At 40.1% G+C, this 15601-nt stretch overlaps 1 protein-coding gene across 2 annotated transcripts in view; it reads left to right on the top strand.

Moving 5' to 3' along the window:
- Nucleotides 1–3650: 3650 nt before the first annotated feature.
- The window catches only part of LOC105255735, a 70234-nt gene continuing 58283 nt past the window's right edge, over nt 3651–15601 (top strand). The window contains exons 1-2 of one of the 2 annotated variants that reach the window (XM_011265203.2): nt 3651–4145; nt 9507–11414. In XM_011265203.2, the coding sequence (XP_011263505.2) occupies nt 11174–11414 (241 nt within the window). In that variant the 5' untranslated portion in view covers nt 3651–4145; nt 9507–11173. Of the gene's footprint in view, nt 4146–8088; nt 8191–9506; nt 11415–15601 lie in introns of those variants that run through there. The other variant, XM_025415036.1, reaches the window with a different exon arrangement.

Below are 15601 nucleotides of genomic sequence, written 5' to 3'. Positions count from 1 at the left end.
TCTTGAAAACGGCAGGTGTAGCCATGTACACATCAGCCGTAAAAATTCGTTTGCAATAGCAGAGGAGACTCTACGCGCCTCTGCCGTGTATTTCTCTTCGATGCTTGCTTGTCGGCTTTTAATGTTTGATGAAACAATAACATTCACGTTTAAATGCATGCGTCCAAGTATCAGATTGTGCATTTCAACGAAATCTCATAATTGTTTGGCAACACCAGACATGTTTCTTTATTTCGTTAAACTATAAAAAATCTGACTAGAACATTTATTTTTATTTTTATATCATGTTTCAAGAAATATCAAAAGACATTGTTCGAAGAAAGATTTGGAGATTCGCAAGAGTTTTCAAAAAAATATTTTATTTTGATTTAATAATAAATTATTAATCAAAAGATGTAAAAATAATTATAAATTTCGAAATATAAGAATTATATATTAATGAAAAAAGATAAGAGACTCGATTCTATATTGAGAAAATTTGACTTAAAACATTATTCAAGTATCGTCTTAGTAATATCTCATAAAAAAAGGAATGTATTTATTCGTGACATTATAAAACGATGGGTCACACCCTTGCCGCACAGTATATTTTAAACGTGACAATAATACTCGCTTCGATTGTTTCTTGTTATCTGCATCGAAGCCGTCACGCACGGATTTCCATAAGAGCATAAGCATAAGCGCGTGTGTATCGTCACCGAACGAGAGAGAGGCCCAACCTCGCCGAGTATCGCGGAATAATGCGGCGTTTCGCGCTCATGCGTCGCGCTTGCGGCGTTATGCAAATCCGCGAAAATCAAATCGTCACCTCGAGCGGATGCGACGCGCACGGAAAAAAAAAAACGAAAAAAAAGCGCGAGTGGGAACGAACGAATGGTCTTCATCTGGCTAACGTGTCTGGGATGCAAGCAGCATAATAAATTCCGACGAGCGATGCCGGAGTATCTCGCCGGGGCACCTCGGTATAGATCGCTTTTGCCATTACGGGACATCATGGGGCCGCCGACAAAAATAAACTCGCCTTGACAGAGACAGATCGCCTCGCTCATCCGCGAGTATACTGTACGCGAGCGCGAATTTACTCGCGTCCCCTGCAATCGATAGATCCGGGGAGAGAGAAACTTGGCCTTGCCGGAAACCCCGGCGGGTGGAATTGCGATTGTGCACTAAGGACACGAGAATGCAACATTCCCGGTTCCTTTGATCTTCCGGTTACATTCGCCGTACGATGCGCGTCCGTTCGTCCATCGTCCGTCCGTCCGTCTGTCCATCCGTCTGTCTGTCTGTCTGTCTGTCTGTCTCTCTGTCCGTCCGTCCGTTCGTCCGTCTGTCCGTTGTCTACCGCAGACAGAGTGCATCGCCGTCTGGCCCCGGCCCCAGAAGGGTCTTTGACCGATTATCACTTGGTCTTTATGGTCTTTGAGGTTCTTTTAAACCACCTCGCCGCTTCTCTGCTCCGTGTCCGTCTGCCTCTCCCTCCATCTGAGCGCCCTCTCCGCCCTCGCCGCCGTCGTTGGCGCCGACACGGCGAACACGGGGACCGAAGGGAAGAAAATCGGCGGGACGAGGAAAGGTGCGAACGAGCGACGAGGACGGCCGGTCATCGCAGGCGGGGGTAAACAACACCGTACATCGTACTCGCGAGTACACCTTTGTGCAACGCGTAAGCTGAGTGCATCGCGCCGCAGGGGCACTCGTACGCGATTTTCGGCGCGACCACGAGCGAGAATTAAATTATATTTATCGTTGCAACGAACGGCGATTTGCCAGTTAGTTCTCTCTTCGGATGCGTGTATCATATAGCGAGTAGATAAGTCTGAATGTGGAGAGAAAGAGATAGAAAGTACTATATATAAGTATGCGATAGTATAAAATAAAAAGTATAAATAAAATAAATATAAATAAAGTATAAATAAAATAAATAAAAATAAAGTATAAATAAAATAAATATAAATAAAATATAAATAAAATAAAAATATAAAATAAGATACAAAATTTAAGAGAGATTCGTACATAAAGAATTCAAATTGATAAACAAGAATTACAAGAATAGAAAGGAGAGAAAAAAATTGAAAAATTAAGATGCTACGAAAAAGCGTCTCGTAAATGCGAGTCAATATAATCAACAAGACACATTTCTAACATTCTATAGTGTTTCATTGACGCGACTTACATTCTACATACTTATTCGCAACACGCAAAAGCTCTTGACTGCGCATTTTTATTGTTTTTCTAATAATATTCGACATTCCACTTGGGCAACGTAATGGCCATGTCGAACATGGACAATATGTATGTTGCAAACAAATAAATATAATAGCAGTACAATAAATATAGCAAAGAATTTTGGATCGGAAAGAAAATTTGCGCAATATTGCCATCAATGTATTTTGATCTCTCTTCTCTCTTTCTTTTTAGAGGTGTACTTCGGGATTCCTACGTTGAACGTCACAAATTCATTAAATAACGAATTATTGAGGCCGATCGCCTGGTTAAGCTCGACTCTGACGTCTTTTGTCGCTAAATAAAGGACCGAACCGGAGTGTCGTGACACCAATATTGTAATTTCTCGAGAAATGAAAGGGAACAAAAAACGTACGAGCAAAAAGACGTAGGGAAAAGGGGGAATCGTAGATATGAAAACACATGAGCGCGTATCGTCACGTGGTATCTGTTCCACGATTAATTCCAACTCCCACCCTCACATCTTTCCTCCCATTAATTATTTTCACTGACCCGGGATACATCAGCACATCCAAGCGGGATATATCAGCGCAAGATACGTCTGCTCTTTCTTCTCGTTGTGTAAAACAGATCGACAATTGACAGATTTAATTTAATCGATGCCAAGATATATGGCATATATTTAATCGAAGTTTTTATTCTGAAAACGTAGCGTTTTAAAATTCTTACTACAAGTACATTCGTCAATCAAGAAAGGACCACGAGACCAATAATAAGAAAGGAAAAAGCTTTTTCTTAAAATTCGCAATCAAATATTAATCTTCTAATATATCTTTCTACCTCTTTAATCATCAAATTTTTCTTGTGTTATAATTTTTTACATATATAAGCCAATTTATTCTTTCATTTTATTTATTAAGGAATAAGGAAAATGAAAGAATAAATATCATTTTACTTAAATTGATCGAGTTTTAGTATTTAATTTATAACAGAATATGAAGTGCAAAATAAAATATCTTGGCATTGTATCTTTAGGACAAATATATTACAATAAATACTCATATGTATATAATAGGAATATTATACGATAAAACATACGATACTGTCATTCTGCCAAGAGAGGTATATTAAATTCAGTCGGTCTACAATCGACCGGCGCAATCAACCGGACAATGCAAACTCCATCGAATTTGAAGACGGCGAGAGTGTCTCGCCACCCCCGCGAGGGGTATGTAGGTGTCGCGAACTTAGCGAGAGATGCCGGAATACGCGATGGAGCACGTATGTATACCATCCTCTAAACCGTGAGAGAAGAGCAGAATGCTGTAGGAAGAGGGGGTGGGGGGATGCACGGCGCGGCGATGCATACCCACCGGGACGGAAAGGGGCGGAAAGCGACGAGCGTCGCCGAGATGAGACGAGACGAGACGACGAGGGCCGACGAGGGTCGCGCACCGCGGCGCTGAATGCAGTGCCATCCGATAGGCAGCACCGCTTGCTCCGCCGGATCCTCGGCTCGCTCCGACCCGAGCTCTCTCTGCGCTCGTTGAAGCTCCGCCACGCTCGCATCGCCTCCTCTCGTTCTCTCTCTCTCTCTCTCTTTCACTCTCTATTTTTTTTCTCACGCGCTCTCTTCCTTCGCTCTCTCCCTTTCCCTCCTCTTTTCTCTCTTCTCCGTTGTATCAGCGTGGCGTGGCCGCGGCAGCCGCGACACAACGACGGAGGAAAAGTCGTCGCGGGTGGAAAACGCGGGACGCGTGCGGCGAACGGCATCAATCTCGCGTGTATCCGGCGGCCGCGTGTGTCGCGCGTAGCAGACGTATACGTGTGTGAGCGCCCGGCGCGCCTGCTCGTCCGCTCGCTCGCTCGCTCGCTCGCTGCGAGCGTGTACATCGTCGTTCCTTGTCGCGCGAAGAGAGGAGGCTCCCTTCCCCCGACCTGGATGCGCGGCAGTCTGTATGGTGCGTGTGTGCAGTCCATCTTCTTTCTTCCTCCGCTCGTGTATATATCTGCATCTGTCTATTTATTTATCCGTGACCGCTGTCTGCTCGCGCTCTTCTTATATATACATGTACACATATATTTATCTTCTTATCTGTGCTGCCTCTGTCTCGCTGTCGCGCTCCGCTCTTTCTCTTCTCTCTCTCTCTCTCTCTCTCTCTCTCTCTCTCTTTCTAGGGCTCCGTCTGTCCTCTTTCGTTCGTACGTTGATCTCTCTCCGTTTGCATCTCGCGATCGAGACGCCCGATGCAACGTGGCGTCGAGTAAATGTCGGTTTACGAGCGTCGCTTCTCGAGATATCGCGTCGCGCTCGCTTCTCAGCGCGTATGCAAAAGGTGCTTCGTTCTGAGAACCACGCGACGGAGACGCAGCATGGCCGCCTAAGCACGAAACGAATCGGAGTCCCTTGCCGGTGTCCACGCTACGGCACGTTCGCCGTCTGCTTCTTACTTTCACGGTGCATCCCTCTTTCTCTGTCGCGCTCCTCGCATGTATCTTTCTCTCTTTGTGTTTGCACGTTTCTCTTCCTCTCGTTTCTCTCTCTTCGCGTATTCGCAGACTGTATTCTCTGTCTCGGTCTCTCTTTCTGTCTGTTTCTCTCTCTCTCTCTCTCTTTCTCTCATTCTCTTGCTCGTCACCTCTGCCTTTCCTCGCGCCGCCGCAAAGCTTTCGCTCTCGTACTTCGTCTCGCTTGTTTTAATATGGCATCTTTGTTGCACGAATGCACTTTTCCTTTCGCTTTTGCTCCCTCTCTCTCTTTCTCTCTCCCTTCATGACAGCTCTCCTACCTTCTGTCGCATCTCTCTTTCTCTCTCTTTCTGTTTTGCATTTTCTCTCTCAGTGATAACGTCTCTCTCTGTCTCTCTCTCTTGCTTCCTCCTCTCGTATTGCTCGCCGGAGCACAAATAAAGTCTCTCTTTCTCTTCTTCGCGAGAGAAGGGAGGGTTCTCGCTCTGTCTTCCTCTCTCAGCGGATTTTTCTTCCCCTCTCTGGTTTCTACATTAGTCTCTCGTTCGTGTCCCCTGATCGTGTGTTTCATTCGAAAATAGAATGTCAGCGCGCGTGCCACGCACGCATTTTTGTCATGAAAACAGCAAATTCCCGCGAGCGAGCGAGTTCGTCCGCACGCGCTTGATCGAGCGAACGAACCGCCCTCTTATTTCGTATCTTAACTTTGAAAAAGATTATGTTTCTTAACGAGCTCACGTGTGCACTTACGCTGACCGGACGCGCGTCTTGTCGCTCTTTCTACCTGAACTGCGCGTCACGCCGTTGATCGAATATTAATCTCTCGTAGAAATCGCGAAAGAATTTGTATGATGATAACGCTAAGGAGCATGCGAACTGCCACTAATTTAATCGATTCTTGATCGATGTTTAAATGATTACGAAATTTTCCTATATTTTTAGGACACTCTTGATTTTTATCACGATTTAATTATTATTAAATTAAAATAATGCTGAAAATACTTTGCTTTTTATTTCTAAGCCATTTTAAGAATTTACTTAAAAAAATAAATCGTAAATCTCTTCTTTATAGGCAAAAGAATTAAATTAATTTTACTGTATTGATATAGATTACAAATCATGTTTCAAAAATAATTAAAAGAGATTTTCGTAATTGCTATTGAACATAAATTTAAATCATAAAGTTTTATAAAGCAATGAAATAATTTATTCAGTATTACTAGGGATACATTCAATTGAAACTGAATTAAGATCGTTGTTTCATAAAAGTCTCAGTCTATGTTTCATTTTAAAGTATCTAATAGATTACGTTATTGGATATCCATCCATCGATAAACATTAGTCATTAAAAGTGTATCTATAAATAACAGTAACAAGACACCTATAAATATATATAGTTGATCTTTCAAATAAATATTCAAAATTGTATTCATTTACACATTACTGTATTTCACAAACTATATTGAAAATTGAAAACTGTTCTCGCGATCGACAAAATATTCTTTTAAAATCGCCGCGAAAATCGTTGAGCATATCGTCCGATCGATAAAGCGTAAGCTTAAAAATAATCAAGCACTTTTTAACTATATCGCGTATTTTATTCTAAGTTCAGTTATTTTAGTTATTCTCACTGTGATAAAATACGTCACGTAACACAAAGGTGAACGCCTGTCCTGCCGTCGAGGAGGAGCGCGTGGCAGACGCGCGACGATATTTTGGCGGGAGAGTCGTAAAAATAGTGCCTCCGCGGTTTCCTTCCTTCGGCTACGAGACTATAATTAGCAGGTATTCCGCGTTTTACGTACGGCGGATACACAGACGCGTACGCGAGCACGCGCGCGCGCGTGATTTCGCGTTCGGGGATAAGAAGATCAATCGGCCGCGTGCCGCAACGCGCGAACATGCCCCTCCTCGCGGGGCCACCGATGCGTGTACTCAATCGTTATCAACGAGGTACACGAATCTCGCATTAGACCGATGTGCCAAGTAGAAACGGTCTCGTCTAATATTTTTCCTAATTTTTCTCGATCTATGTTCGATATTCGCGACACTTATTCATGTGACGCGGTGTTCCACGGGATTTTCTCACTAAGATCCCGAGATCGTTCTTTTCTCAAGAAAAATGTCGAGGCAATTAATAATTTTTGATGATAAGAAATACAGATTATTTTTTTTATAAGATACTTGAGATATATTTTTAATATATACATAATTATAAATTTAATCATATAGATTGTAGGGCTGGAAATAACAATTATTAAAAAATATAAAAATATGATATTTTTTTATATTGATACAGTTATTATATTTAACGGTTAGAAAGTTTTTTTATGCGCAAGATTAAAAGTTTTTTTTAATAATAAATTTTATTTTCTGAAAAAATATACATAATTGTTCAATGATAAAATTATCGATCGTACGTTTGTTTTTAATTGAGATAATCGCTTTGACCTAATCTTTATGGTCATCGCGCATGTTGCAGCGATGATGACGATAATCGCGACATCAATGACGACGACTATACGACCCGGTCGACGGCGGCATCGTCGTCGAGACACAGAAGATCGGGTACAACAATGTTCGCGCGACGCGTGCTCATAAAAATAGCATTTTCGCGGTTTCTCCCTCCTTACGGCTATACTTAGCCCCGGGCACCGGTGTCCCTCGGCGTAGTAAACAAATTTCAGGAGGGTCGACCCTCGTGTAACGAGAAGCGCCGCCCGTATATTCCTCACTCGCTCGTCCATCTATTTTTTTCAACGCGTGTCTTAAATATTTTTAGAGGTAGCACCGTGTGTGTAAATTTTTTTTCATCATGTCCGTTTAAGAAAATATTCAACAAATAATTATGTCGTAACATGAACTAGGTACAAGGTCTCAGATTTACCATTCATCCTTTTAATGAGAATTATGTAAGAGTCTAATTAAAATACAATTTGAAGAAACCAATTTATTTCATCGTCAATAATATTAAAAAATGTATTTTAATGTATTTTAATATTTAATGTATTTAATATTTTAATATTAAATGTATTTTAATATTTTTGAGATATTTCGGAATTGTCAAGTATTCTAGAAGCAAGTGAGATGAAAAATAAGATGTTAAAGAATTAAGATTTAAGATTATGACGAGATGTGATTTATTATTTTCTTAAATTGTTTCAAGCGATAGGTTTACTTTAATAATTATTTGAAACTTAACAGCGCTCTATAGCCTCAATCTTCTCTCTCTACTCTCATTTCCCTTTATATTTCCTCCGTTACACTTTTAGATCAGTCACTCCCATCTAGACGTCCGTATTTCTGTGTTTCTTCGTTCTATGCAGATGGCTTGTCTTGTCACCTTTATTATGTTCGGGGATCAGTTTTATTTAAATTATTTTGCTATTAGAAGAAATGATGCATAAGCATGTGAAATATAGAGCGCGGTCGATTCTTTTCACGTTGCAGCGCGCGGTTCCAGAATCGGCGCTCTGATTAATAAATGGAATATCGAAAATGTGTAACCCACTTGCCGAGAACCAATTAGAGAGCTGGGTTTGCTATATTCAGATGATATAACAATATTTTTTAACACGTATAATAATGTTCTCAGAAGATACATTTAAAACATCAAAAAAATATATAATATATGTATATTTATGAAGAAAATTATATTTTAAGTCTAATATATCTACGTATATTATATGTGAACAATTGTATAATGATGTCTAATCAATGTTCATTAGCTACTTGTATGGATAATAACACAGTTTTCCATTCATGTTTATTCGCTAAATGTTTTTAATCTTAAAAAAATTCATTTTTTCGCTGGCTTTCTATGATACCTTTGATTTATAACATTTCTAAATTTATAGACTTTTCTATAGTTTTCTTCCCATTTTGAATTGGATATTCAATACGCATATCCAGTCTGCAGATTCCACGTATTATCTGCGGACGCATATCTATGAGCATAAATGCATTAGGCATAAGATATGGAGATATATTAGGCTTTAGGATCCTTGAGATTATGGAAATTATAATATAAGAATAGCCTAGCGATGCTTTGTAATATATAATAATTCTTTAAATTTTTGTTATATAATTCCCTAGTGAGTCTTATGGAAAGTGTTTTGATATTCGCATTGAAACACATATGTACTATTACATTCGTACTTGTGCTCGTTATTGGACTATTAAACTCTTCTACTCCCGACGGGATAATTGCGTTCTGTGAATAATTGGCGGCAAATGGTATACGTGAGCTTGATCACATATCATGTTAACTAATTATTGACTGTTGGGTGTATCGAAATTTCCGCAAACTTGTTATAAATTCACATTTTCATTTTATGTAACGTTTATCACATTATAATAATTATATTTCAAATATAAATTCCATCAAAGTTCATTTGTAATGAAAAAAATGTAATTTTATTTCATTAATTTTGATTAAAACTAAATTCATAGTTTAAAAAATGCAAGACTTATAAAATAGAAATGAGATGGAAGAAAATTATCTAAATAATAATCGAAAACATTAGTTAAAGAAAAACAAAGACTTCCGATCGACATATTGTGGACAAATTTTAATAAAAGGAGATACATTAAAACATATTAATTATAATTTAATAAATTAATCAAATAAATAAAAATTAGGTAGAAATGATTCTCACGTAGAATTATTCTTAATTTTTGACATTATTTTAAGAGAGACTTAGATAATTATAATACTTAAAATTATAAACTGAGAAACTGTGTATGTATATCGCACATAGAAAAATGTATAGATTTCTGCGCGAAAATTCAATATTTACGAGAACAAGAGAAACATTTCTCAATTGAATCGTGGGATTCTTGGATTGTTTCAGATTGCACTGTAATCCTGTGAGCGCTATCTGGACGTTGAACTAGATAGCGAGGACGCGGAGGAAGAAGCGGAAACGCGAGCGGAGAATGCCGCGCGCCGGACAACGTCGATGCGCCGAGCATCGCCGGGACGCGGATCGCGACACCGCCTCGCGGGGCGCGCGATGATGGCGGAATGCGCGCGGACAGAGGATACGGTATTGTCCGGCTCGATCGAGCACATGGTGGAGTCGGTCGCCTATCGCGGCGGCAACATCGAGCGCAAAAGGGGCAGCAGCACGTGGCTGGTACGCGCGACGCAATAATAGATGCCAAAACGGCACTACGCCGGCACGAGTCGAGGTGGACCAATCGTCACGACGCGGGACGTAACCGTCGAATGCGGACAAGTGCTCGAGGAAAACCGCTGGACCGCGTGCTTGCATGTAGATCGCGAGGGAGAGAAGGAGGAGGCGAAGAAGAGGAAGAAGGAAGAGAAGGAAAAAGAGAAGGGAAAGAACGACGACGAGGCTCATCGTCGCGAACGGATCGCGGACAAACAGACTGAACGGCCGCCTCGCGGATTTTCATCGCGCGGCAGGGAGTAGCGGGTGCCACCACGGGGGCGGGGGTGGGCTTGCCCCTGCTTCTTCTCGTTGTTGCTCTCCTCGATGATCTAACGCGCGCGACGACGGCCACGCAGGTGATAACTCAGCCGCTGGACAGCCTCCATCCAGCCGACACTGCATCATCTATTCATCTGTCGTCGCAAACGTCCGATCGTCCGTTCATCGCGTCGCGCCTGTTTCGAAGGACGATTCGAAAGTGCGCCTCCAGCCTTAACGAAATCAGTTGTAAGGGTCACGTGAATCGGAGAACTCTGGATCATCTTACTACTCTGACGACGCGTCTTTCGCCTTCTTCCGCGCCGCCGTTGTCGTTGACGTCGTCTCTGTCGTTAACATCGCCGCTATTGTTGACGCCACCGCTGTTGTCGTCGTCGCCATCGTCATCGTCGTCGTCATCGTCGTCATTGTCGTCTTTGTCATTGTCGAAAGTGCCGTCGTCTTTGACGCCGTTGAATATTGTCGTCGTCAGGCATCAAGATCTTTCCGTTCCGACACCGGATCGTGACGAGGAAAATGAAGAGATCACAGCACGACGAGAAAGAGCTAAACGAGTACCAATTAGCAAGAGATCGAAACTGAAAGATCAATCTTCTCCGAACTTCATCGATCCCTGGCCGGAGGCATGGCGACGCATTGACGAACGTTCTCTACAACCTCGCAAGCTGGAATCCGCATCGCCCATCGACGATGGCTTTCGTCCGGCAGTCCGAGCTTTCACTCCGTTGCTAGAGCCCGTCTTCAAGTTTGGAGAATCGATATTGCGCCCGGAGAATTCCCTGCGGGATATTCTACTTCACGAGAGCGCTTCGAAAACAACGGCGACGACGACAACGGCGGTGGCGACGACAACGACCACGCGGAACATCGCATATCTCGGTGCTACTCGGCGAACTGGAAGCATCGAGAAAGATGACATCGGGGGAGTGACTGAGGACGGGATAAAGGATGATAAGAAGAGTGAAAGGAGGGAGTTAGTGCTCGTGGGGAACAAGAATAATGGTGCGGTCGTAGTTGGTAGTGATAGTGTCATCGAGTGGACTACGACGACAGTCACCGGGCCGATGTCATCGTCGCGGTCGGCGTTTTCCGGAGACGATGTGCAGGTGGCCGAGCATGTAAGAGTGCGCGCAAATTCCGAGCGAAACTCACCGAAGAACGAAGAGAGCGACGAGGAGCAGGTCAAGGTAACCGTCGCGCACGACGTCGAAGACTCGTTCGTATCGTCGACGACGACAACGACGACGACGACGACGACGACGACGCAACGTCCACCACTGACTCAAGACACCTCTATGGAAGCACGTGAGTATAAATAAGACTTGAATTGAATAAATGTCTTGCTTAATGTGTAGGTGTGTATTAGAAGGATACTTTATATTTTCGGAAAGATTTTTTTATTATTCAGAAACCAAAGATTTTATTCGTGAAAAAATAGAAAACTTGAATTCTTATATCACATACTATTAAACAGTGTAAAAAATGGTATAAAATTTTTAGTATGCGAAATAGAAAATATACACATTGTATAGAATCATTTTTTGAACATTGAACAATCTAATTATACTCAAAACAATTAAATGACATTATTCTTTTAGATAGCTTTGTAAATCAAACAGATTGCTATCAATTGACAGAATTAAAATTTATATTATGTGTTCATATTTATTAAATATATTTATAAACATATTTATTAAATTAAAAATTATATATTGAGGGGTTTATTAAATTAAAAATTATATATTGAGGGTCAGAAAAAAAATTTTTAATCTTAAATATCTATCAAGTATTATAAATCGTGAAGAAATATTTTTATTTTTAATTATTTAAAATATTATATAATTATGTATTTTTTAAATAATGTCCCAGACAAATGTTATAAAATATCGCTTTATTTATTTATTACAAAAAAAATACTAAAAATTTTCAATATTTTGAAAGATTTTACATTTTATACAATGATGAATGCAACATTCTATGCAATGTGTGTGATTTTACATTCTATATCAAAATATAAAATGATCTTTGATTTCTTAAATTCATCTGACAATGAATGAAATATATACTTTTGCTGAACTCTCGCCAAATTCTCTTTCTGATCACCGGTTCACACACGCGAGTATGCGATCAGCGCTGTTCGTTTTGCCATGCTTGAGCTCGTGTTTACAGGAACCGCAGGATCCTCGTGGTCAGAGTTATTTTTAACTATTCCAACCGTGCGTGCAGCTCCTTCCCCATTTCTCCCTTGTGCTCCTTTTTTTCTTCGTATCCTCTCGTGCACCATCTCTCGTGCCATTTTTCGTTTATAACGAACAGAAATCAGAGCACTGCGTTCGGTCGAATGCATCGAAAGAATGAAGGTAGCTTCTTCGAACACTTATTAGTCTTTCTTTTTTTCTTTCGTTTCTCTCTAGCAACTTTTTTATAAATTATTTTTTTATACTCGCCATTCTAAAAATGGCAATATAAATATATAAATATAATTATATATAATATAAATATAATTTGTTACATACAATGTGAAAATATTTTCCTACGCAGAATTTAATTTATTCTATGCTCGAATTTATCATGAATCATCATAAAAATCAATCTATAAAAATTAAAGTGTACCAATAAAAGAGAAACAGAGAGAGATAATATGTGTTGATACAGGATGTGTGTCGTACGATTTGCATATTTCGTGTGTTTACGTCTGACTACATACACGGGTCGTGACTTCGCGTAGAAATCAGCCGATCACTCCTTTCGTGCATCGGATAAACATCTACTTTTTTTGCTTACTCCTTTTGTATTATGTCCTATTATGTCTTGTCACACGTGCAAATTATGCAGCGCGACTACAATGCCAAATGAAATGTTGAAAAACAATGATCGAATCCTTATCGATACATCGTCTGTGTAAATTTAACTTTCGATTCACGTATCAGCGAAAGATCAAAGTTCATATCCGTATTCTTCGTTAAAATTTAAAATGAATATCTTTTTCGTGAAATTTTCGATCCCAAAATATAGCTACAATATTTTACTATTTATTAACGAGAGCTCATTTCATATAACTTTTTAATTCTCGATCGATATATCATAATTCTAATAATATAGCAATCATTACATTATTCTTTGAGATTTCTAACATATCGTTTAAAAAAGTTAATTACGACAAACAAAATATTGCTGATATGTCGAATTATGTCGAATTATGTCTACAAGGATCTTACAAGGATAAGCAAAAGAAGTATAATTAGTTACAATTAATTTACATTGCTGAATGTCTGAATTTTCGGAATATCGTACATATTGATTTAATTCCCGCGAATAAAAAAATTTGTCATTTATTCGCTGTCCGATTTCGGTTATTGCGCGCTACCCGTACATTTGTATCATTACTTAACGCGTTTATTTCCGTGCTTCTGCAAGAGAGCGAAGAGTCATCCTTCTCTTTTACGATCTAATTCGTGATCTGGACAGTGCCCAACGATGAGTTCTCGTGACTGCGTGATACCCGGTATACCCGGTATAAGAGGAATGACTAAATGGCCTGAGTAACCGGTCAGGCATCCCAAAACTCGCGATTTATTTTCGTATCTCTAGAAAAGAACTGACGCACCAATGATACACCAGCGGAGAGAAAGTATGTAATGCTCACGTTGTATGAATTTAAAGAAATATTTCGAAGAATCGATATATTCTTCACGAGAACGCCGCTTTAAAAAAAATAATTCTCTCTTGATTCGAGTGTCTTTTTGTATATTATAATATATTAAGATACATATATCGAGATACATGACTCGAAGATATCCATAGAAATTTACTAAGAATCATTACATGTACGCCTTGTGCGTTTGGCGCTAGAGCAACTCTCTTTTAACCTAAATCCATACTATATTTCTCCGAAGAGAATACAAATTTTACGACACGACCCTCGTATCTACCCCCGTTAAAAGGGGATCTTGTATATTGAAGGATTAAAGGGTTATAGCTTTTTGCGCGAAGCGATATAAAAAGGCGAGAAATTTAACGGAGCGATCGACTCTGGGCGATTTCCATCGGTTCTTTGGTTGCGTCGCGCTCGTATTATACGACGCGTATATCTCCGGGATTCGAGGCCGGTACAACGCGTTAAGGGTGGCGGCAACGGCAGCCGGTAGGTTACCACAGAGCAGGACGAAGCGGGGGGTAGCGGGGGGGCCGCGGGCGAAGAGCGAAAGGGCTTCGTCGCTATGGAAACCCTAGCACACAGCTCTCCGACTACTGTGGGGTGCCTCAAGTTTTTTATGGCCCGAACGATCGGAGGGTCGAGGCTCTAAAAATCGTTACACAGACCTAGATACTCGTCCTCTCGCCTTCCCTTCTTTTTCTCCTTTCCCCTGCTGACGCCCGCCGTCGAGCCGCTCCTGTAATATTCGCCACCCTTCCCGTCACGGACCTTACGCAACAACATTTTCGCGCTACGTCGTTTCGCTAATTACTGTCGGACAATCTTTATATCAAAAACACATAGACACCGGTTCAAGATGCGTTGACATCTCGTGACATTTCCATCTCGTGTTGCCGTTCTTGTTACATTGCGATTGTTTAATATTTGAAAAATATTTAAATACTACCCAATTTAGTGACACCTGAATATTTCTTGTACTGTAATATATAGAAATATTTAGATTATACTTGTTAGATTTTTTAATAATCGGATAAAAAGTATTCACATCGTGTCGCATGTTATTTCAGTTTTATAAATATTTTACAGAAGTAATTCTTATGGTAATCATTTTTGCAACAAATTTAAAAATATTTTTTAATAGAATATTTTCTAATTCTAATATACATTCTCTTCAACAGTAAATTCATAATAAGTAGCGAGATGAATAATAAATATTTTTAATTCTTATCGAATTAGGAGCAAGTTTATGCTCTAATATTCATGTTAAGACTAACATTTGGCATGAGAAAAATCTTGTAACTTTTTTGATACATAAGATATTTAATTTTTTAAAAAATAATTTACAATAATTTTGTCTAACTATTTAATTATATATATTTTTCCAATATTATAGTCTTTCAAAATGACAAATTAAACATAACAAATCAGTTGAACTGTGAAAATTAATAATCATTGTTGTGTGAAACATAATTAAAATTTGAGAATTGAATTATTTTTCAAATATCACAGTTTTTCTTATTATGCCAAACGTTGCTTAATATTTTTTTCAAGTCGTCGTCTATACATCCCTCTATACTTCGTATTCGCAAAGAACGTTTGCAGACCGACGGAGTTCGCGATACGTTGGTCGTATTTGCGCACGACGATGGGCAGAAAGAGCAGGAGGAGCGATGTAAAGCCCCCGGTGCTCTTGGCACCCTCCACGACGGCTCGTAGCGAAGGGGGTGCGCGACGAGGGGGCGATAGCGAAGTACGAGCGAGCGTTCACTTCGAACTGTAAAGTATTGACTCGCCCCGTTGTAGGGAGAGCACCGTAAGCACCGTGTCTATAATG

This window comes from Camponotus floridanus, unplaced genomic scaffold (assembly GCF_003227725.1).
Source record: "Camponotus floridanus strain SB8 unplaced genomic scaffold, Cflo_v7.5 scaffold95, whole genome shotgun sequence".
NCBI classification, from domain to species: Eukaryota; Metazoa; Arthropoda; class Insecta; order Hymenoptera; family Formicidae; genus Camponotus; species Camponotus floridanus.
Note: the sequence above shows the minus strand (reverse complement) of the source record. Positions and strands in the feature narration are given on the sequence as shown.